The sequence below is a fragment of the Bison bison genome, unplaced genomic scaffold (assembly GCF_000754665.1).
Source record: "Bison bison bison isolate TAMUID 2011002044 unplaced genomic scaffold, Bison_UMD1.0 scf7180017864316, whole genome shotgun sequence".
In the NCBI taxonomy this organism is placed as follows: domain Eukaryota; kingdom Metazoa; phylum Chordata; class Mammalia; order Artiodactyla; family Bovidae; genus Bison; species Bison bison.
Window position 1 is genome coordinate 2,895,645 of NW_011494888.1, and position 24,073 is coordinate 2,919,717.

At 49.8% G+C, this 24,073-nt stretch overlaps 1 protein-coding gene across 1 annotated transcript in view; it reads right to left on the reverse strand.

Annotated features, from left to right (window-relative positions):
* PALLD (palladin, cytoskeletal associated protein) overlaps positions 1-24,073 on the reverse strand; it is a 30,485-nt gene that overhangs the window by 4,118 nt on the left and 2,294 nt on the right. Inside the window, exons 4-12 of the mRNA XM_010852801.1 lie at positions 23,973-24,069; positions 19,045-19,180; positions 15,991-16,089; positions 15,199-15,249; positions 13,756-13,977; positions 10,770-10,919; positions 7,096-7,190; positions 5,379-5,511; positions 1,453-1,660 (exon numbers count right to left, since the gene is read on the reverse strand). Of these exons, the coding sequence (XP_010851103.1) occupies positions 1,453-1,660; positions 5,379-5,511; positions 7,096-7,190; positions 10,770-10,919; positions 13,756-13,977; positions 15,199-15,249; positions 15,991-16,089; positions 19,045-19,180; positions 23,973-24,069 (1,191 nt within the window). The remainder of the gene's footprint in view (positions 1-1,452; positions 1,661-5,378; positions 5,512-7,095; positions 7,191-10,769; positions 10,920-13,755; positions 13,978-15,198; positions 15,250-15,990; positions 16,090-19,044; positions 19,181-23,972; positions 24,070-24,073) is intronic.

A 24,073-nucleotide genomic window follows, 5' to 3' on the forward strand; every position in this document is an offset into this window, starting at 1 on the left:
TGCAGCTGCCAACACGAGGGAGAGCATCCGGCCTTCTCCCTGCCCTGCTCAGGGACGGACACATCCCAGGTAGAGGCTCTCCCCCAGACCTGTAAATAATGAGGACCCTGTCTGACCTTAAACTATGCAGGGAGTTAATTTTTACTGGACTTTTTCACCTGAGCTACTCTGGGGGACGCAGGTGGTGGGAGAAGACCTCACTTCGTTTTCTTTCTGGGTCTTTGCTTTCCTAAGAGGATAAAGATGGATGGACCTTCACGTCACAACAGCAGACAGTTGCATTCAGAGGCTGTGCTGGGCAGGGCACAGGGACGCAATGCTTCGTAGGATGTCATCCTTGTGAAATGATTAAGTCCTTAAACTGTGAGCATCACGGCCCATTCTACAGCAGGGAGAGTGAGCAGCAGTGATGGGCCGGCCAGAGGACATGGCCAGGAAACGTGGACTGAGCCCTGACTTCTCCCAGAAGTGCCGACGGGGACATCTCGGGCCCGAGGACAGGCATGGTCCACAGAGCCAACTGCACAACAGTGAGCAGCGGGGGCCGGAGGAGGGAGTGGAGCGGAACAGCCCACAGGCTGACTACACTTCTGTGTGCGCGTGTCTCGTTGTCAGGAGCATCCTCATGAGGAGACACTGTCTCTACAAAGAGCTCGGGGCGCTCGGACCTGGAGGAAGACCAGGGATGGGACGGACCCAACTCCACAACCAGGGGAGGATGTTGTCTCCATAGATCCCGCCTCTGGGAAACATGGAAGAAGCCAGCTGCTTTGCTAAAGGTGCTCCTCTGAGGACCAGGCGAGGTAACACACACAGAGCGCTGTGCACAGAGGAGAGATGCAGACACAGCACAGGCTCCCCACACGGCTCCTGGAGGGCTCTGCACGCAGCATGAGGAAGGGACACAACACACTCCCCACTCTTGTTGATTCTCTAAACACTTTCATACACTCATTTTCCTCAGCTAAAGTAAAAAAGTATATCATCCAGGTCTCCTGCGTTGCAGGTGGATTCTTTACCAGCTGAGCTACCAGGGAAGCCCCACTGCTAAGTTAACTTTATAATCCTTATTAGTATATCCTATTTTTCCTATGTTTGCGTTAATGAAAATGATTTGAAATGTTAAATGATGAAGTCACTGTGGCTGACTTAACAAGTGGTGTACATGCAGAACGTGTGTACAAGCCCCACCTCACACACCGCTGGCTCGTGGAGGCTGGGCGGTGCTCTTTGGCCTGAGAAACCCTTGGGGCCCAGGAGGAGAGACACCCGGAAGAGCTGCTCAAAGCCCCTGCTCCGGCCCACTTGCTGATGGGGAGGTGAGACAGGTCTCACTCCAGCCTCTGACTGGCTACTCTGATGAGGCCCGCTATTCTCTCTGCTGAGTGTGAGGCCCACACTGGGGCCCTTGCTGAGTCTCCTCTCGCCCTGAGCGTGTCCTCCCGGGCCTACCTGCGACCACGAGCTCCAGGCAGAAGGAGTTCTGCCCCGCCCGGTTGGTGGCCACGCACGTGTAGATGCCGGCGTCCCGGGCTGAGACGGGCTCGATGACGAGCGAGTGCACGCCGTTCTCCCGCACCAGCATCTTGTGGGCGCTGTCCTGGCGCACTGGCTTGCCGTCCAGCAGCCAGGTGAGATCGGGCGTGGGCAGCCCACTGACCTGAGGCAGAAGGGAAATGCACATGAGTTCCCCCGATGCCACAATGGGTCACTCCATCCACAGGAGACCGGCTCTAGGGTCGGCCCCGGTACTCTTCTCAGCACAGACAGGCTCCCTTCTAAATACCTCCTCCAGGGCAACGCGGAGGACAGTGAGGTGGGGGCCTCAGGGGGTCCGGTGTAGAGTCTGCGCGTCACTGCATGGGGCCCAGGTTCAGTCCTTGGATGGGGAGTTAAGATCATTCTTTAAGAGAAGCAGATTTTTTTTTATACATTCACAGTTCCCTAGGGCTTCCCCGACAGCTCAGCTGGTAAAGACTCTGCCTGCAATGCAGGAAACCCTGGTTTGATTCCTGGATTGTGAAGATCCCCTGGAGAAGGGACAGGCTACCCACTCCAGTATTCTTGGGCTTTCCTGGTGGCTCAGCTGGTAAAGAATCCACCTGCAATGCAGGAGACCTGGGTTTGATCCCTGGCTTGTGAAGATCCCCTGGAGAAGGAAAAGGCTACCCACTCCAGTATTCTGGCGTAGAGAATTCCATGTGGTGTATAGTCATCCATGGGGTTGCAAAGATTCTGACATGACTGAGCGACTTTCACTTTTACATATAAAACTAAAATTAATAATAACCCCTTGGTATCACCTGATTAAAATAAAAAAATTTTCCCTTTTGACTCTGTATATGTATATTTATGTTTGTATTCATTTTCGTTCTGTAACTAAAATGTCATTTTAGAGGTGGTCTGTGTGAATTCTTACAGACCCACGATAAATACACGCATATAAACATACACATTGACAACTGCATACTTACACTGTGGAAAGAATTATGTAGCAAATGATGCAGCTGACAAGGGATTCATCTCCAAAATTTACAAATGGCTCATGAGGCTCAGTATCAGAAAATGGATAGAAGATCTAAACAGACATTTCCCCAAAGAAGACATACAGGAGGCCAAGAGGCACATGAAGAGATGCTCAACATCACTAAATATACTACAGAAATTAAAACTAAACTATTAGAGAAAGGCAAATAAAAGATATGAGGTGTTACCTCACATCAGTCAAAATGGCCACTATCAAAAAGCCTACAGACAATAAATACAAGGGTGGGGTTAGGAAAAGGGGACCCTCCTAAGGTGCTGTGCTGGTGGGATGTCATGGTAATAGCCCCTGCAGAGAACTGTAAGGAAGCATCTTTAAAGTGTTCAAGTAGAGCCACCACATGACCCAGCAGTCCACTCCTAAGAGTATATGTAGAAAAAAGAATGAGAAAAAAAAAAACAAAAACAGAATTCCAAGTGCACGTAATAGTGCACTGCAGGACTATTTACAACAGTCAGGGCACGGGGGAGACCCAGCCATCCCACGACAGGCGAGTGGGTGACGGGCCAGGGCACGGAGGAGACCCAGCCATCCCACGACAGGCGAGTGGGTGACGGGCCAGGGCATGGAGGAGACCTAGCCATCCGACGACAGGCGAGTGGGTGACTGGCCAGGGCATGGAGGAGACCTAGCCATCTGACGACAGGCAAGTGGGTGGCAGATGTTCATGAACAATGGAATATCACTCAGCCATAAAAAGGAATAAAACTGGGTCATTTGTAGAGATGAGGATGAAACTATACAGTTTATATACAGTCTATTATACAGAGTGAAGTCAGAAAGAGAAAAACAAATACTGTATATTAATGCATATATATATATAAAACATAAATATGGAATCTAGAAAAAGAGTACTGATAAGCCTATCTGCAGGGCAGGAACAGAGATACAGGATGCAGAGACTGGACTTGTGGACATGGGGAGAGCAAGGAGAGTGTGTGATAGACAAACTGAGAGTAGGATTAACATATACACACGATCACGTGTGAAACAGAGTCGGGGGAAGCTGCTGTAGAGCACAGGGAGCTCAGCTCGGTGCGCCGTGATGACCTAGAGGGGAGGGATGGGGGGCGAGTAGGAGGGAGGCTCAGGAGGGAGGGGGCAAACATGTAGTCACAGCTGAGCCACGCTGTTGCAGGGCAGAAACACAATGCTGTAAAGCCATTATCCTCCAATCATAAAAATCAAATAACAGAAGTGATACATTTGCATGATCAGATATGATTCAGCCATGAAAAAGAAGGAAATAATGCCATTTGCTGTAACCTACCGAGGGATAATCATAGTAAAGTGAAGTAAGTCAGAAAGAGAAAAACAAACACCATGTGGTTATCACTTACAGGTGGAATGTGGGAATGGATACCAATGAACTAATTTACAAAAGGAGAAGAGATGCACAAACTTAGAAAAACAGACTTACGGCTACTAAAGGGGAAAGGTGGGGTGGAGGGGTAAATTAGGAGGCTGGCACTAACACATACATGTAAATACATAATCAACACAGACCTACTTTATAGCAAGGGAGGTGTACTGAACATTGTGTAACAAACCTATATATGGAAAAAACCCCAAAGATGAACATTTATAACTAAGATTCTGTATACCTACAACAAACATGACATTGTACATCCACTTCACTCCAGATACATACGTACATATATATATGTTACAGTTAAAAAAATTAAAGAAGTAATGAGACACAAGTTTTTGGTGGCTTCTTGTAGCACATTTACACTCTAACTTACAAACCCAAAAAAGCACTTCCACTAATGCACTCCAATTTGACACCAGCACTATCCACAACAGCCAGGACAAAGAAGCAACCGTAATGTCCACTGACAGAGGAATGGATAAAGAAGATGTGGTACACATATACAATGGAATACTACTCAGTCATAAAAAGAAGGAAATAAACGTCAGTTGCCATAGCCTGGGTAGATCTAGAGATTGTCATTTTAAGTCAGTCAGAAAGAGAAAGACATATATGATATTGCATATATATATATATAGTCTTGAAAAAAATGATACAGACGAACTTATTTATACAGATGAACTTATGTATAAAGCAGAAACGGACTTACTGACGTAAATAATGAATTTATGGTTACCACGGGAGAAAGGTAGGGCTATCCAGGTAGCTCTTATGGTAAAGAACCCGCCTGCCAATGCAGGAGACATAAGAAAACTCAGGTTTGATCCCTGGGTCAGAAAGATCCCCTGCAGAAGGAAATGGCAACCTGCTCCAGTATTCTTGCCTGGAGAACCCCATGGACAGAGAAGCCTGGTGGGCTACAGTCCATGGGGGTCGCAAAGACTCAAATACAAGTGAAGTGACTTAGCACCCACACAGCAGGGAGGGGATAAATTGGGAGATTCAGATGGACATATAAACAGCAGTATATTTAAAACAGATAGCCATCAAGGACCTGCTGTATAGCACAGGGAACTACACTCCCTAAATGGGGAAAAAACTTGAAAAGATACATGTGTAACACTGAATCCCTTTGCTGTACATCTGAAACTAATACGACATTGTATATCAATTATACCCCAATGTAAAATGAAAATAATAAAAAAATAACTACTCTGGAAAATAAACTCCTGTTAACAATTCTTTTATCCTTTTTAAACATTTCTGTAAGTCCAGAGTAAACTCTCTTAAGCGTCTCACGTTTATGTTCTGTAATTCCAGAGATAACCAGCAGAGGGAGCGCAAATAATTTTATAAAACATTCATACTTCTGAGCTGAAATTTAAACTTAAGGTCAATCAATGGGGCAAAACCAGAGAAGACAGACACAGCACCGGGGGGAGGTTGGGCGCACGCACTCACCTTGCAGTCCATCCTGCAGAGCCTGCCTTCCTGCACGGTCAGATCCCCGGGCGCCTGCAGGAAGTGCGGGCGGAAGAAGCGCTCCTGGATGGGCTCCCCTTCGTCAGCACTGTCCCTGGACCGTGAGCGCGGCCTTCAGACCAAGAGTCAACATTCGGGAGACGGGGGTGGGGCGGAGCGGAAAGATGATACAGAAAAACAGACCGAGAGACGGCAGGTCATTTCTAGGGTCCCAGTCTAAACACAGGGCCAAAAACAATTTCCTTACCTGCTTACCTGATCCCTAATCTCAACCGTTTACACCATAAAAAAAGTCCGGAGGCAAAATCTTGTTTCATTTGGGAGTTTAATATAAATTCAATAGTCTGCTAACTGCAGATCTTAATCTGCTATCCTAACCCTTATGACTAGTATAAATCATGAATTGGGAAACGGGAGAAAAAATAGGTTAAAGATAGTTTTAAAATATTTTTAAAGTTGAATGAGAACTGTATGAGAATTAGCAGCTCATTTACTACAAAATATTTTTCAGTATCAATAACTATAACTTTCCACTGTGAGTGAAAGTTTGTAGGAAATCAGAAGTTATTATTTTTTTAAAAATTAATATATTTCTAATAAAAATTCCTTTTCATATTAACCAGGAAAACAAGTGAATTTTTAGGCAGGTCTAATGCATCCGTTAAAATTGTGTGAATCTCCCAGATTTTGTGTATCTTTCTTGTTTTTGAGTATGTTTCTAGAGGCACCTTTAAGAGTAAAATGATTTAAAGTGATGGCAGGGAAGATGTAATAATCAAAGGGCAAGATGTTCAAACTAATTCTGCCAGTGATCATCAGAAAGTAAGTTATGAAACACTTAACTAGAAAAAGCAAAAGCAAAACAAAAATTAGTATAATGGGCTAGAATTATCCACCCTTCAACATAGAGTTCACCTATCAGATGGAGTTTATGAGCACCATGCTCCTCCAGGAAACTGCTTCCCATGTGACCCATGAACAGCTGAAATGTACTGAAGGCCCCAGAAAAGCAGAAGATGGACCTGCTCAGCTGTGCTGTGCTCACAGCTGGCACAGGTGGCGCTGTGCGAGGGTCCTGCCCTGGAGGCCAGCATCACAGCTGCGAGCCCGAGGCCTGCAGCTGCCTCCCAAACACTGGCAGAGGCCGCGGAGTGTGGACCTGCTCGTTGTTTCTGCTCCTCCTGCAGCTTCTCTGGCGTGCCCTCCCCTGCCTCTGTGGCCCTTCAGGATGCCAGCCCACCTGGAATCCCCTGGCAGGGTCCCCACGCCAGCAGCCCAGTAGCTCCTTTGAAGCCACGCCCATCACTGGGCACCACACACCCTGCCCATGTTCGCGTGCCCTGGCAGCTGCGGGTACGGAAAGTGTCCAAAATGTGACCAGTCTGACCTTGAGGTCTGGGTCTCGAGTAAACTTGTGCACTGAGTGATGAGAGCACAAACCTTTAGGCACGAGGTGGTCACAGGCAACCAGAGGCCCGCCTTGAGGGCGGCGGTGAGGGACGCGCGGCCGGGCCTGGGCACACCCGTGGTGACGTGGCTGCCACAGGACATGCCTCCTGGCTGGTGTCCCCACCCCAGCCACAGGGAACCCCAGGCTTCCCCACACATGCCCACTCTGTCGCCCCACAGCGCGGATGGTGCTGGGTTTAGGAGCCAGCGAGACCCCAGCAACGCCCGGGAAGGGCGCAGGGCGTACCTTCTGCCGTGAGGGTGTCCGGCCGGTGGGCGGGGGCTGCGGCCTCTCTGGTTCACGGCCTGGACCATCAGCCGCCCCGTGCAGCTGACGCGGCCCTGCGGGGACAGGACCACAGCGGTGAGCGATGCCTGGAGCCAGCGCGGTCTCCTCAGGCCCATGGGCCGTGCCAGCGCCAGCCCCCGCCCACCCCCCGGGACTCCGCATGTGACTCCACATTCATCTGAAACACTTGGATAAGAAGGGCCCCCTTTGATGCTTGGCTCCGCTTTGTTTCATCTAGGATGCCGTTTAAGACGACGACCCCCTATGAATTAACTGTCACTTGCCAAGGTCTCCAGAGCCCATGAACATTCTTCTCATGAAATGAGTGCATTTGAGATTTATGAACCAGAAGCAAATCCCTGAAACGTGAGGGTCAGATGATAAAGGTTAGTTGGATAAGCTATCTAATGAAAAACTGTATTTTATCTTTAAAACATCTTTAATTTGAACTATAGTTGATGGGTCTACAATCACCCTGCCCAACACACCCAACCTCATCTGAAATACAGTGGACTTAACATTAGTTTCAGGTATAAAACATGAGTCAACGTTTTTGTTGCTTATACATTTGCAACTGCCTTCTGAGTTCCCCTGGGAGTGGGCTGAGGGGGGAGAGGAAGCTTGCGGGGGACAAGGAAGGCGGTGCCACAGCCGGGTGCAGGGAGGGGCCCTGCACGTCTCCCCACAGCCTGCACGTCAGGCCCCAGGCCCCAGGCAAGGCACGGACTCACACTAACAGTGCAGACAAATAGCTGCCGGGAACACACATCTCGCGTGGCCCTGAACCATGAGGAAGGCTCCTTCACTGAGGCCACCACACCCCCGGGTACCGTGCAGTGCGCTTTGGGAGGGAACGACTCCCGCCCTGCACCAACTGCGTCTCAGGTTCTGGCCGTGTGACAGAAGTGCTCCCATGCTGACCCTGGCACACCCGGGGACTCCCCGACACAGCCTGACATCTGAGAATCACACTGACCCGTCGCACGTGTACTTGAGTAGGTGCACGTGCCTAGGAGAGCCTGTTACAGATAGCACAGCTGACGAGTCACCGCGGCTGGTCTAACAGGTGGATGTGGAAGCCCCGTGGTTCTTTCCGGAGCTTGACGACAAGAGCTGTGCGTTCACACAGATAGCACCCCTTGTTCTCAGGACAGGGTTTCCCTACTTTCTGCTCTGCTGCTTCATCACAGGCTCTGGGCCCCCTCAATGCCCTCTGTTCACTTTTAACTGTCTTATTAACACATGAAGGAATAACAGAAGTGAATGTGTGAAGTGAAGCTTGGAAGGAGCCAGGAAACCCTGTAACGCTGAAACAGAGCCCATCAACAAGCCAGTCTTTTGAGTGTTAACTCTGCTGCCCACAGCTCTTCTGTTCCTACCAAGTCCTCGGCTGAAAGCTGACACAAGTCCCGAGTGTGAACTCTGAAGGTGGTTAACCATGAGGAGCACATGATGCCTGGCAAGGCTGGCTCTTCACCTGCTGTGCAAACAGCATCTGCCTGTCCTGGCTCACAGAGTCTAACTGAGGGCCCAGGGCTCAGGACAGCCAGCCACTTGGACACACAGCACAGCTGGAGAAAGCACAAACCACCACGGCCATTCCAGCCCCGGGCAGGACCAGGGACCTAGCAACGCAGCAGAGCAAAGCCAAACATCTGGGTCTGCATTCCGCCTTGACTTTAGGAGGCGTGAGACTCGGCAGAGGCGGGGCCTGCGGTCCCAGTGTGGCACAGGGGGATACGGCACAGCCCCTCCTGACCTCGCTAACCCCTCGGCTGCTTGTCTCCTGGGAGCTGCCAGGCAGGGATGCTCTCTGGTGGAAACCTGTCAACAACACCTCACATGCCTCTTCTTCCCAAAGACCAAGCAGGTGGGAAAGTCTTCTATGAAATAAACTGCTGGCCGTGTTCGTCTCCCTCTGTGCTTCTCGCCCCCTCTCGTAGCTACTCTTAGGACACTGTCAGGAAAGCTGGGCTCAGGACTTCGCTGTGGCCAGGGGCTGAGACTCTGCGCTCCCAATGCAGGGGCCCGGCTTCCATCCCTGATCAGGGAACCAGATCCCACATGCCACAACCAAGATTCTGCACACTGCATCTAAGCTCGATCACCCTGCATGCCTCAAATAGACCCAGCACAGCCAAATAAACAGACTAAAAAGGCAAAGTGGGCTTCTGGTGCCCTGATGTAAATGGTCACTCCCCATCTCTTTGTCTCCAAGAGGTAAAGCATGAAGAATCAGCCGAGGTGATCTATAGGGCGTGGCCAGCTCTTCGCTGAGGCAGCAGAGCTCAGGGCCCCAGGTTGAGGGTGGGGGCCTCCTCCTGGCCCTGGTGTGGCTCCCGCCAGCCAGGCTGTGGTGGTGGGGGGTGGATCTTTAGCTAAGCCCCATGGCTGTCCCAGATCACACCCTGGTTGTGGTGAAATCTGTGGGACCTCAGTTCAGTCTAATTTTAACACTGCTGCAGTAAGGTATTTTTAAGTGACAGTGTAACCTTAGGACAGGATAACGCTGTTTGCAACACTGTACGCACTCGTAGAAGTGTGCAAGCGCTGCTAAAAGTACCTGGATCCTTTACTAACACTTAGTGTTTCTTTCAAAATAAATAATGAAATATAGAATGATACAAATAGATCAGAGATTTTTTTTAAAAAGGATGACTTGTGAGCTATCTCCATCAGTTACCTAATAAAAATGTTAGCTTTCTTTTTTAAAAGACTGTTATTTACAGGCTTCCTTGATAGCTCAGTTGGTAAAGAATCTGCCTGCAATGTAGGTAGACCCTGGCTCGATTCCTGGGTTGGGAAGATTCCCTGGAGAAGGGAAAGGCTACCCACTCCAGTATTTGGCCTGGAGAATTCCATGGACTGTACAGTCCATGGGGTCGCAAAGAGTCGGACACGACTGACTATGAGCTTTCTGTAGACTTTGTAAAGTACCCTGTCAAGTGTTTAAGGCACAAAACCACTTCTTACACATGTCTGTGGATCCAGTACAGTTCCTAACATATACAAGATATTCTCTAAAAAATAATTTGCAGGCTTGAATTGGAACCTGGTGGCCAGTAGCTGCCTACTAAATTCTAAGTAGTCAATTAATCTTTTGACCCTAAATCTAAAGGCCAATACAAGAGAAAACAAACCCAAATCCTGAGTGTTCTATTTATATTCTATCAAAATTATAATTTGTTTACTTATAGGTTATTTAAATTCCACTGAATTAAGTGTGTGTGTATTTCTTCTAAATATTTAATTTTTGAGTCTTCCTATCACATCTTACACATACCCCTCACTCCCCTCTCCTGGGAATGTTATTCTATGTGGAATCACGTGGTTTGTGCATCTATTTACTGGCTCATCTTCTGTCTCGGGACCTCGTCCTCCCTTGAACGGCAGCCCCACACCCCAGGAGAGGTGTGCACAGCAGTCTCTCGACATTGTGGAAATAAATGGTGCACATCTGTGCATCACGCACACAAACGTCTAATGGAGTAAACACACGCTCAGGAAAGGAAATCTCTCTGCTGGGAAACCAAGCTGGACAGAGGACGTGGGGGACCAGTGTCCCATCGGGTGAGCCGCCTCTGGGGACCGCACCAGTGCAGAGCGGAGCCAAGGCCACCCACGCTTCCCACCTGAGGGTTCGCGGCCATGACTGTGTAATTGCCGTCGTCCTCCAGCGTGGAGGCTGCAGTGTGCAGGGAGCAGGTCCCGCTGGGGTCGCTGCGGATGCTGTAGTGATCGTTCTTGGGGGAGATCTGCTTTCCATCCTTAAACCAGTAAATCTGCGGGAGGAGGCAGAGAGAAGGTGAGGCCTGTGTGTGTAGAGGGGTTGGGGCACTGCTCTGAGCTCCTGCAACAGAACAGGACACCTGGGCAGGACCTTGACTTCCAAGGGACAAAGGGAGACAGCAAACAGGCTAGTTCTATTCTAGCTTCAGAAATTACACGTTCTCTTTCTTTCTAGAAGATGTATAGGGATTTCCCTGGTGGTCCAGTGGCTAAGACTCCTTGCTCCTAGTGCAAGAGGCCCAGGTTCAGTCCTTGGTCAGGGAACTAGATTCCACTTGCCCCAGCTAAGATGACAGATCCTGCATGCTGCAATTGAGACATGGTGCTGCCAGATAATAAAGTAAGAAAAATGTATATTTTAAATAATAAATTAAAATAATATTAAAATAAGATATTAATAATAAATTATTAATAAAATAATAAACATATATATAAAAGACATACATAAACGGCATTTACATTCATCCATTATTTACATGGAAGACAGTGATGACTTCTCAGCTGGCATCACAGCTCTCTTTTTGCTCCTGTTTTCAAATGTCCTAAGTGAACACGTATTACTTGTAAAGGTAAAAGCATTATCTCAAGATGAAAAAAACCTGACCCTGAAGTCCAGTCAATTCGTCTGTGTCAGACAAACAGAACAGGGTGAGAGGGCGGGGTAGGGGGCACAGGTTGGGGGCACAGGGTTGAAGGTTACAGTCCACCAGCTCTCCCCACTATGTTAAACACAGCAGTATTTAAACGTATACTAATTTTCACATAATATTTGGAGTGATAGAACATTGTGAAAAATACAATAAAAGTACACCTTGATTAGATAGAAATGTTCTAAATGGTCAAACCATCTCTTCTACAGGTCCCTCCTCCCCTCTCTCACCTTTAAGCAAGATCCCAGGTCATCGGTTTCTCATGTTTTGGTGGTTATATCTGAGCTGGTCACGAACTTCACAGCAGAAGAGAGGCCACAGTGATGGTCACAGAGCCGCAGCCCCAACACAGCCAGTACACTGTGTCGGCCGGAGGAAACGACCTCCTCGCTTTTTAAGCAGGATGCGGTCACCTCTGCTCCCTGCAGCCCAGGCACTCCTAACTGATTCCCAGTAGAGGAAACCTACTTCAGAGCCTGCCATAAAATGAACTTCCTCCTGCATGTACATCACTTGGCAAGGTGAGACTGCAGCTGGCCTTTCACTGCTACTCCTGTCAAAGCCTCTGAATCTGAAAAACTGTTCTTAAACCTTCCATGTCTAAGACAGGAAAAGGCTAGAAACAGATGACCCGAAATAAGTGCACCAACAATGAGGGTCTGGGAGCTGTAGCTCTTTTCTCCCTAGTTTCTATGGAAACTATGTTACCAATATTATCAGTCTACAGAACCTAAAAGTTCACCATTGAAACAGACTAGTAACTTTCAGTTCTAAAAGCTAAGTTACCTAAAGGCTGACACTTCATAATTATCAGGCTCTTATTTGTTGATTACTTCCTGGAACAAAGAAGCTCTGATCAGTATATAATTTATCCCTTTCACATTCTTGCTGCTATGCCAGTTCTTTAGAATTCTTTTTTCCCTTTAATCCTGTTTTTCACCTGTATTATACTTAGTAGACAACTTTCAAAAGAGAATTAAGAGACGTATTGTGCTGAGCTGCTCGGTCATGTCTGACTATTCTCGACTCCATGGACTGCAGTCTGCCAGGCTCCTCCGTCCATGGGGATTCTCCACGCAAAAGTACTGGAGTGGGCTGCCACGCCCTCCTCCAGGGGATCTTCCCAACCCAGGGAATGGACCCTGGTCTCCCACATTGTAGACGGACTCTTTATCATCTAAGCCACCAGCGAAGCCCAAATTAAGAGACAGCACTAACATTCTACCAAGACTGCTCTGAGACGAAAACAGTGTGAACTAGAACTCCGCTTCAGTCTTCTCATGTTTCAAGGGAACAAGCCTCTCGAGGGCAGAATATCCTGGGAGAGTGTCAAGGTGGAGCTTCCGCTTCTCACTGTGCCTCTTACTGTCTTCTCTCCAGTCCTAGGGAAAAGTGCAGTCCTGTGTGCTGTTCCGTGGGGCCATGAGCGGTGATCCTAGTCTCTGTCTGAAGAGAGGACCACCCCACCCGGTGTCCCTGTGCGCCTGTAGGACAGGGCTCTGGCTGGGCCAGCCCCCGCTGTGGTACTCCTGCCCCCTCTGCCCCTGTATACACAGGAGGCCTTGGCTTTGTGGATTAAACATGATTCCCATCGGTAGTGGCAGCTTCGCTCCTCTGTACAGTACAGAGCACAGGCGGGGTTCAAGTTCAGGCCTGGCCGCCACAGCCCTCTGGCCTTGGGAAAGCTCATCAACCTGCTGGAGCTGAGCCTGACACCTGTACCCTGGGTGTCACAACGGGTGACTCCATGTGAGCGAGAGAGGGGAGGGTGTGAGGCGCTCCTTCCAGTTACTCTCCTAGTCTATCTGTCCTGTTCTCTTAGGTCCCATTCTATCCTACCCTATTCTGTTCAATCCTGTCCTAGTCTAGGGGCTTCCCTGGTGGCTCAGACGGTAAAGAATCTGCCTGCAATGCAGGAGATGTGGGTTCAATCCCTGGGTCGGGAAGACCTCCTGGAGGAGGGCATGGTAACCCACTCCAGTATTCCTGCCTGGAGAATCCCACGGACAGAGGAGCCTGACAGGCTACAGTCCATGGTGTCACAAACAGTAGGACACGACTGAGTGACACTTTCACAGTTTCAATTCCGGCACTTGTCCTCCTACCACACACCCTGCAGGCTGGAAGCCAGACCCAAGCTCAGGGCACGCAGCTCTGAAGAGGCAGTGTCTCCACTCACCTTGGGCTTTGGGTCGCCGGCCACTCTGCATGTGAACGTCGCAGGCATACCCTCAAAGATCTTGTAATGCTTCAGCTTCACCTCAAAGAAGGGGGCCACTCCGCTCTCCACAGACGTGTCCCCGCAGGGTGCCTCGTCCCCTGACTCCTCCACCGGGGACCGCTCCAGCCGGTACTCGATTTCACTGATGAGCCTCTGCTCGCAGCTGGAGACCTTGTACTCCTGAGTCAGATGGAGGGGCTGCATCACCGACTGGTACACACTGCCCCACCGGACTCAGCCCCTCTCCAGTCAGGCTCCCAGAGGACAGCGACGTGTTTACTGCAGAACTCAACGAGTCTGCACCCCAGTCACTCCCACATGAGACAAAGAACGCCAGAAGGACGTGTGCTGTTTCAAACCATCCTCAAGTCCTATCAACTAGAAAACACCGCAGACACACAACTAACAGAATGAGCTTATTTCGCCTCTCTCTTAGAATGGGGAGAAGGAACAAAAAGGCAACGGTTCCTCCTAAACTGCTCGTAAAAGTTAAGCACTGACCTCACACTGACCCGTCCCTGTCTGAGGGCGGGCGCCTCCCAGATGGGCAGCTGTGGCTCACTTGGCCTTTTCTCCAGCGGGTGATGGAGACATGGTACCTTACTCCCTTCTCCTGACAATCCTCCCCACCCAGCTTCCGACTTTCCCTCAGCTCCCCAGCTCTGGGCAACCATTCTCCACCCTCTTTAAAAGAAAATGAGGTCTGACAGTCCAGTCCAACGTGTGGTTAAAAAAATAGGCATCAAGTGCCCGCCAGCATCCTCTGGTAGTGGGTACCAAGAGACCTCTTGCTCACGAAGTATAGAAAAGAAAAGGCAGCCCATGATGAGACATTCTCTATTTAATATTAAATGAAAGGTTGTTTCAAACAAGGTTTCCTCTTAAAGTTACTCATTCTTTAAAAAACAGTCTGGCGTGGGGTTTCCCTGGTGCCTAGTGGTTAAGACTTGGCACTATCAGCGGAGGGGGCAGGGTTCGAGCTAAGATGTCACACGCCACATGGCACGCCCCAAAACCCAAAAAAGTCTGTTGGCTTGAAGGAAGAAATTCAGCAGTATGAATAAAACTGCAGGAAATACACAAGTTGCTTTGTCTATTATCAAATTAATCAGTTTAAGAATTAGCTCTTTTTTCTCCTAGAAAACTTTTAACAAATGGGAAACTCCTCACGATTTAAAATTCAGAGTGTTCATAAAGGACAGAATAAAATTCAAGTCTGTAAATAAACGACGTGACAAATCACACTGCAGTAACTCTGTGCATCTGATACTGAATGAAAACAGACGTGGTGAGTGTATCGGTAACTAACGTGTGGCAGGAAATACAGACACACAGGAACATGAGGGAGAACACAGAAAGCGGACACAGAAGGACTGGGAGGAGAAGAGAGGTGAAGGCGACCTTTTGACCGTCCAGAGGGTTCTCTACAGAAGCACGAGATGGCCAGGGGTCCTGAAACAGCAGAAAAGGAGTAGTGAAGCCCAGTAAGAGAAGCGGCAAGAATCCAACCAGATTTCTAGCTTTAAGGGAAACTCTGGTGGGAGCAATATTTAACACAGAAAAACTTTCAGATTTTGGAGGCTGATCCATTTCTCAATAGACACGAGGAAGAGTTTACGTGATCCTTTAAACTTGTGTTCTAAAGCGTTCTTTTACCTTAAAACTATTCAGTATATAGGGAGACTCCAAACAGAACCATTGGGATGATAAACAGCTCACAGCAAATCCATGAAGGATTCTGGTGTTAGCAGGGGACAAAGCAGATTCCTTGCTCATTACTGATTTTTAACTACATTTGGGAAGAAAAACATTCTTTTCTGTACATAGATACTTCACCTGGATGAGATATTAAGAACGTAGTTGAAAATAGTCATGAGTGATTTCACATAATTTCAGTGAACGTATGTTCCTCCACACAAACCTGTTTTGCATTACAGCACAGGACAGGGAAATCAGAAAGATACTTGAAAGAAGAGAAACTAATGGATAAGACAAAAAGGACAGGTGTCATGGACGGAAATAACTCCATCACCTCCTCAACACAGGGCATGCTCACTAGCTGCTGGCCAGAGGCAGCCTGAGACCCACCCTTGGTTCTGCACAGAGCTGGCCCCAGGACCGGGTCCCCAGGGAGGCTGGGGGTGGCAGGCGGAGAACACTCTGCTCTCCCGGGAAGCTGGGAGGATCGCGTACCTGGTTGGCCGCCTCCTCTTCTGGCTCCTGGACGTTGAAGACGGTCGCACTGTCGGCACCCAGCAGCCGCCGAGCCATCCTTTCCTCGTAGGTCAACCTCTAAGCAAAGAAGCCACACAAGTCAGAAAAATCACACGGCTGCAGCTCCTTGAGAACACGAATGCAAAGAACAAACCGGTCTGTGGTTCTCTGTGACCGCTCCTCTCCACCTCCAGGCGCCTGTGCAGACAGGAACCCTCTGCTCCCTGTGCTCACCTGCTCCCACTGCCCCTCCAGTCCTGACCCTGTGCTGAGAGTCAGGGTGACCCATCCCGAGAGCCAGCTAACAGAGCAGACTGAAGGTGAGCACAGCAAGCAACAGGGCAGAAGTCACCTAAAAGCGAGCGTCACGTATTTATGCCTAATGATAAATATGAAGACAAAGACCTTTATGTAACAAGATGTTTTCTACAGGACGTGTATGGTCATAGCTATCACAGGCTTCAGAACAGCTCTGAGCCTGGGAAGGGAGCCCGAGGCTGGTGGGCAGTGCTGCTTCGAGAGCTCTTCTGCGGGGCTAGGCACGGGGGTGAATGCAGGCAAACACAGGAAGTCGTGAAGGCTGGCTGCACACGCTGACCTAGAAGAGGGGCTGGAAGTGGCCTGCTGACCTGACACCCACGGCCTCGAGCCTAAGGGGAGACTGCTCCCAGCGAAGGTGGTGAGGCTCCTGCATTCAGTGACCAAGGCTTTGGGCTAAACACAAACCAAAAGGCCCACTTACGTTTGGTCTGATGGGCTGATGGGTGCCCTTGAGTCCTGGCTCCAAAACAATCATCAGCCCATTCACTGGGGCATTTTAAAAACAAGCTTTTGATTCAAAATAGAGAATAATTAGTAATGCAAAATAAAATTTTAAAAAATGTTAAGTTATTTCAGATGAGCTTCCAAACTTCTGAATCTAGACACAGACTCTCCTAGAAACTCTCTAATCAGGAAAATATGCTGGGTAAACCGCTGCTTTCCAGTAATTGCTGGTTTTAGTCCCAGCGGAAACCGGGAAGAGAAGCAGGACACATGCCAAATGGCAAACAGACCTGAAGTTCCAATGACCTTGTTTTGGGAAAAAGGGGCTGAGGATGAGGAGAGGTGGAGGAAGGCATCTGTGGCACAGAGCAGCTTGTCCACATGCTGCTATTTAATTTTCTCACATGAGTTAAAAAATCATGGATTCAGTTTTCAGACACAGTTTTAAAAACCTTTTTAAATGCCTGCTCTCGTAAAAAGCCTTCCTAATATTTGGGGAGGGCAGCCTGGAGCCACCCCATTCCTTTGGAGTGGAAGCATCACTCGATATTCAGGCCCACGTCAGACACACTTGCCACCGCCAGCAGCCAGACTCACTCACTGCTGTGTTTCGGAACCACTCACTGAGCCGTGTGAATAAAGTCCATATATGAAGACGCCAGAAATGTGCACAGAGTCACGTGCAGCATCAGAAAAAAGCTGTTTGACAGTCACATTTTCTAAGAACAGAAACCTTACTTGTTCTTTTAAAATTCTCAAATGTGGAAACGTACGGAAAATACTGGAAATGTCATTCATTGCTGAACAAATACAAATAATATATGTCTATGCAAAAGAGATATATGACACATATATGTAACAAATATAAATACATGTAGTGTAATAATAATAGCTTATAGAAATCTATTCTTTTAAACCAAGAGTTATTAGTTCATAAGGAATATTTAAACAAATAAACAAAAAAACCTTGAAAAAGCCTTTACCTGGCTTGAGAAAGATCCCATAAGTCGTTGTTTTTATCTTTCAAAGGCTCTGGTTGACAGAGCCAGGGAAAACTTTCAGAATGTGTTCATTTGCACATGCAACCACTTGTTTCAGGGAGAAGATATTTCCCCTGGGTGAAAATCTCAGTGAGGTGAGTAACGTGAGGTCTCTTTAGCATGTCAGTCTTCCTCAGCCCCAGTAACTAAGACCAGTACCAACCCCCTTCTCTGGGCCGCAGCCTCCCAACCCAAGCAGTCTGTGCTCACGTCTTTATCTATCAGGGCGGCATAACCGCAGCTCCTAGAAAACAGAGCCAGCACGCAGGCTTTCCCCTCTGGAGAAGGTGCTGAGGGAGACTTTACACAAGAGGCCCCTCTCTGCTTCTACTGAAGAGCCAGGCCAATGCCCCCAGTAAAGCACACGGGTCACTGGCCCCCACCTAAGAAATCTCATTCCCTAGACTCGTTTGCCTATGCCCTTCAGGAACTCAGACGTGATGAGGGGCAGTGAGTCCAGGAAACAAGCCAATACCTGACAAGGAAGCACTGCGCCCGTGGAGGAGGCCCCTGTGTGGACTGTCTCCTCGTCTATCTACAACCCGCAGCCTCGGAACAGTGACCACTCCCTTCCAGAACTGAGCTGAGCTGCCCTGACAGACCAGGACAAGCGTGGTAAAGGAACCCGCACCTGGAGAGTCTAGACCAGATTGGCATGGTCTCCTAAGGTGTGCGGCCTTCTCTGCAGAAGCAGGGCAGGGCAGGGCACAGAGCCCAGAACTGAGTTCCCATCCACTGCCTCTGGGCAGAGACAGACCATGGGCCACAGCCCCCAGCCCTACCCTCCAGCGGGACGGGTTCCCTCTCTCTGCCTCCCACCCAAGGACTCACCAAGCCCAACCCTGCTTAGCTTCCAAGCAGGACAAGCTCGGGTGTGATCGGGGCAGTGTGGCTGTAGACCGTCCCTTTTCTCTGTAGTGTTGGAGGTCCTCGCTGAGCTGTGGCCTCAGCCTTCCTGCCCCCTCTACCTCCAAGCTGCCGGATTCCCCCCAGCCCCCAGGAATGGTTCATGGAAGGAGGCAGCAAAGCCTCCCCCCATGCTCTCCCCTCCACAGGCTAACATCAACCTGGAGAGGCGCGTGGGGGCTGGGGGGGGCTACACCAGCTGTGAGGACGGTGCTCGGCCGAAGGCCAGGTGTGAGGATGAGGCTCCAGCCCTAAGGCTGGTGAGGGCTGGCTCCAGGGACTGCCCCTGCTCATCGTGTCCCCGCCCTCTACCGCCCCCTACCGGCTGCCCGTTGTTCAGCAGGTCCTCCTTGAAGCGCAGCTTGCGTTCCAGGTCCTGGATGACCGCGTCCTTGGAGCCCTGGATCTCCTCGTCAGAGGCCATCCTGGCAGGTCTGCTGGCCTTCTTGGGAAGCCCCCTGCGGGAGAGCACACAGCGCAGGCAGGGTCAGGGTTTGATCCGGCAGGCACACCCAGCCCAGTGCTTGGGGCCTGGGGTGGGCTGTCCACCCTGGGCCCACACCCCTCCTGCTGGGTGTGGACCAGTGACACAGACACAACCGCTGGCACACGCTGGCGTGTCATGGGGTGAGATGAGCACCGAGGTAGAAGAGGCAGCAGCAACATGTGGCACCGTCTGTATGCAGACCTGGGTTTCTGCCACAACAGGTTGTGACTTTGGGCATCAACCGTGACTATTCATTGAAAAGACGGACTAATGTTGAAGCTAGAGAATAAATCTAAATCACAGAACACACCTTGCGGCAGGAATTCTAGGTGGGACAGGAATGGATGCAGGCCGGGAGGGGATGGAGGAGGCATGAATGGAAGAGGACCCTAGGATGCTGTGTGGAGCCCCTGGAGCCTGCCAACACTCCTGCCGACCCGCTGGTTGGGGCCTTGCTCCATTCCAGGCACCAGAGCAGACTGTGCATCAGCCTTAAGCCACTATTCTTGTGAAAATCGCCTCCTGCAGTGGCGGTGCGGAGGTGGTGCTGCCAGGCGACAGGAGGGGAGGGTCCAGGTGGAGCTGGACTGGGAGGACTGCATCGCGGCGGGGCGGCAAGAGCCAGCCCGGGGGGTTGGCGTGGCACCCTCTCCGTTTAACACGGAACCTGTTTTTCTGAGAGTATCTCGTTTGGACTAATTACTAACCTGATTTGGCAAACACTAAGAAATTATGTTAAAACCTGAGCACAGACTAAGGCTGAGCCTCTAAGGTCACAGAAAAAGCAGGATGCAGCATCTGCCCCCAATGTGGCACCCATTGACTTCCGAGGAGCAAAGAGCCACTCCTCAGGAATAAAAACGTGTCTGCTGACAGAGATGCTTTCCCTTCACAACGGTTTGTACAATTAAAAGTTAAGACATCTCTTCAAAGTTACCCAAACCAGCACTCTTCACCACGCACAGGAGCCAGTAACAGCCCCGCCCGCCTGGGGTACTGACCTGGTGTGCACACGGTCCTGCCCCGCGTGTGCAGCAGCGACAGCACGACCACCGGCCCCGGTGAACAGTGCTCGCGTGCTTGGGGTAGGAACTGCCTCCACTGGAGACGCACCGCTGGCTGGACAAGTGTGTCTGTAACCAGCTTTGGGAAGGGCAGTGACCCCACGGCCTCGGGAAGGAAAGTGGGGAGGGACTGGATCCACAGAAATCCCCTAAACCCTGACCCACATGAAGGCCGCGGGCTGTGGGGAGGCCGTCCAGCTTCCCTGCCTCCGTGGTCTGGCACTGCTTCTGCCCTCTGCCCGGCCCTCTGTTGCCCAGACATAAGACGCAAAACCACATCTCCACACACTGTTTAGAAGCTACTCTTTTACAAATGAGAACAAGACGATGCTAAACACAAACAACGACAATAGCCATTAGTGCAACTGATGGTTAAGAAAATAGAGATATCTGATTTGCTGTACGGCTCAGGAAACTCCAACAGGGGCTCTATATCAACCTAGAGGGGTAGGACGGGGTGGGAGGTGGGAGGAAAGTTCAAAAGGGAGGGAATATATGTATACTTACGGCTGATTCATGTTCAGGTTTGACAGAAAACAACAAATTCTGTAAAGCAATTATCCTTCAATTAAAAAAAAAAGATTAAAAAAAAAAGACAGGCAACTGCCAGGTGGAGAACTCAGTACCTGGGAGGGGCTTGTGCCAGTGCTCAGAAGTCACAACCACTGTCTGTGCTCACGACGGCCTGAGCGAGCACATGGGCAGCGGGGAGATTCTTCTTACAGCTAAATGAGGGCTGATGTCACTCCTGGAGGGGTAACCCAGGCCAGGGCTCAAAAGGAACGAGCTCCCATTTTTCAGAGGAAAGACTGAGAGTAATTAATGTCAACACGAGTGGCATACCAAGCTTGGCATCCAAAACTGCCCCCCAGGAATTCTATGGTCTATGCCCTCTGGTTCCAAGAGGGTACAGGTATGACCATTCTGCCTGTCTGGCTTTGAATACTGTGTTAGCTCCTGCATCCCCAGGGCCTGCTCTGTGTCTTGGTCAAGAGAACTCACTGTTGCCTCTTGTGGCTGTGCAGGAAAACTGCACAAGTCACAAAACAAGGACTGGGATGGACACGCACATACGGCCATACAAAACGGATGCCATGTAAAATGGATAACCAACGAGGACCTGCTGGATAGCACAGGGGACTCTGCTCAATGTTACACGGCAGCCTGGATGAGAGGAGAGTTTGGGGGAGACTGGATACATGTATATGTATGGTTGAGTCCCTTTGCTGTCCATCTGAAATTCTCACAACATTGTTAATTGGTTGCACTCTAATATAAATTAAAAGCAACACTAAAAAAATAAAACAGAGATATCTGAAATTTGCATCTAAGATTTTGGTATCAGATAGGCAAAGAAGCACAACAAAAAAACAACCAAACTAACGGATTTCTACTTCACAGAGTCACTGGTCATCAGTCTACTTGCGGGCACTTGACACACACGGCAAAGCTGTCCAACCAGACGAACAACAGGTGAGTGAAGCTGAGTCTGCTGTTGCATCACCACAAGTGCCCCACGGAACACACACACGTAACTGAAGAGTCAACCGACCAGGGTTGGGCAGTTCCTACAAATTCAAGGATGCCAACTGGTCATGGCAGCCCTGAAAGGGACACTCCAGTCTTGGGCAAATCGGAATGGATTTACCTGAGTTATTATGATGGCTAAAAAGTTACTTTTTCATTTTTAATTCAGAATGCAAACCAGTGATCCCACAATTTTGCAGAGGAAAAAATGTTCCAAAGGTCACGTGTATCAAACCAAAAAAAAGAATTCTTTAAGTGTGTGTGATTTTGCAACAGGAAATTTTTTGCAGACAAAAGGGTGACCACACAACTGTGGCTTCTAGGCTGGCATAGAGCTGGAGGCCTGGGATCACCATTGAACATGGTGTCAGAGGGCCCACCTCCCCACAGCCATAAAATCAGAGTGATGTCCCCATTAGCTTTGAAGAAATTGCAGGAGCTGCTGGTCTCCTCTCTGCTAATAATTATAAAATACCATGACTCCATATGAGTAACCATGACAGACACTGCTAAGAAGTAAGCACTTCTGTTACTTGAGATGAGCCCTTAAAACTGTTGAATACAAGGGAATTTCAAAGTCGGAGATCAGAATACACTACTGTTTCTGCCTAAGATGGTAAAAGATGTGACACTGCCCCCTTGTCCAAGGTGGTGGTAGATTCATCTTTCATCAAATTCCAACCGACAAATGTTGTTGTTGTTCAGTTGCTAAGTCCTGTCCGAATCTGAGACCCCACTGACTGCAGCGTACCAGGCTTCCCTGTCCATCACCATCTCCTGGAGCTTGCTCAAACTCATTTCCATTGAGATGGTGATGCCATCCAAAGATCTCATCCTCTGTTGTCCCCTTCTCCTGACCTCAATCTTTCCCAGCATCAGGGTCTTTTCCAATGAGTCAGTGCTTTGCATCAGATGACTAAAGTATTGGAGCTTCAGCTCCAGCATCAGTCCTTCCAATGAATATTCAGGACTGATTTCTTTTAGGATTGACTGGTTTGATCTCTTTGCAGTCCAAGGGACTCTCCAGAGTCTTTTCCAGCACCACAGTTCTAAAGCATCAATTCTTTGGCACTCAGTCTTCTCTATAGTCTGGCTCTCACATTCGTACCTGGCTATTGGAAAAACCATAGCTTTGACTAGACAGACGTCTGCTGGTAAAATGATGTCTCTGCTTTTAAAATCACTGTCTAGGTATGTCATAGCCTTTCTTCCAAAAAGCAAGTGTTTTCATGGCGCCTCCATAGTAAGAGGACAAAGGGTATCACGAACAAAGAGACAAAGGATTGCTCAGGCCAGAGGTTGGGAAGCCCATGATTACACCACTACCATCCTTGCTCCCCTCCTTATGTGACTATTTTTAATCACCTGACTGAGCTTTTCCCCAGGAGGACCTGAGAAGCAGCCAGACCTCAATCGCAGAATTCCTCAGGCAGCCTTTAGAAAATGCCTAGGAAAGCAGGGCGCGCCTAGCAGGCACTCCTGGACACACCTGGAGGGCAAACAGCAGTCTCGTCGCCAAGGAGCCACAAGCCCACCCCAGGGTGGGAACCTGCTGTGAATGAGTGTAACTCGAATTCTAGGGTCCCCTCACTTTTATTCCCATAGGAAACCCCACTTAGGGCCTCCTCCTTTTCTCTCTGAAGTACTGGGACCCTGCCAGCCCTGAAGCAGGATTCCAACAGGGAGGGTTGAGATGTGGCTCTGGGCTCGCCTTGGCCAGCAGGCAGTTCTGACCTCCTCAGTGGATGGGTGAGTGCCAGCTCTTACTACACTTCAAGACGTGCCAGACGCCTCCCCGTGGGTTTGTTTTGCTAGCTTAGATTTTAGAGGGCTGCCACGTCAGCACTGTGACCTAAGGAAAGCCATTCAGAGAGTCTGGCAGAAGATGATGGAACCCTGTAGAGATGGGGTGGGGGGCTGGGGCCAGGGCTGGCTGCATCATTCAGGCCTGGGACAGAGCCTCGCGTATCTGCATCAAGTGTAGCCACTAACAGGTCTGTCCCCTCCAACCACTGCCCGGATGGAAACGTGTGCGTGGGCGAGTTCACCTCCTGATCCCGCGCACGCAGGGACTGCAACCTCCCCTCGGTGGGCACCCAGCCCTGACCTCGGCCCCCAGCAGCTGGACCCCCACGGCGTGCAGACCGGTGCAGAGGGGTGGTGGGCACTCACGCAGCGGGGGCGGCGCGCGGCAGGCCGAGGGCGGAGACCCCGGTGGAGACGGTGGTGGCGGTGGCGGGCTGCGAGGGCAGCAGGGCGCGGAGCAGCGCTGC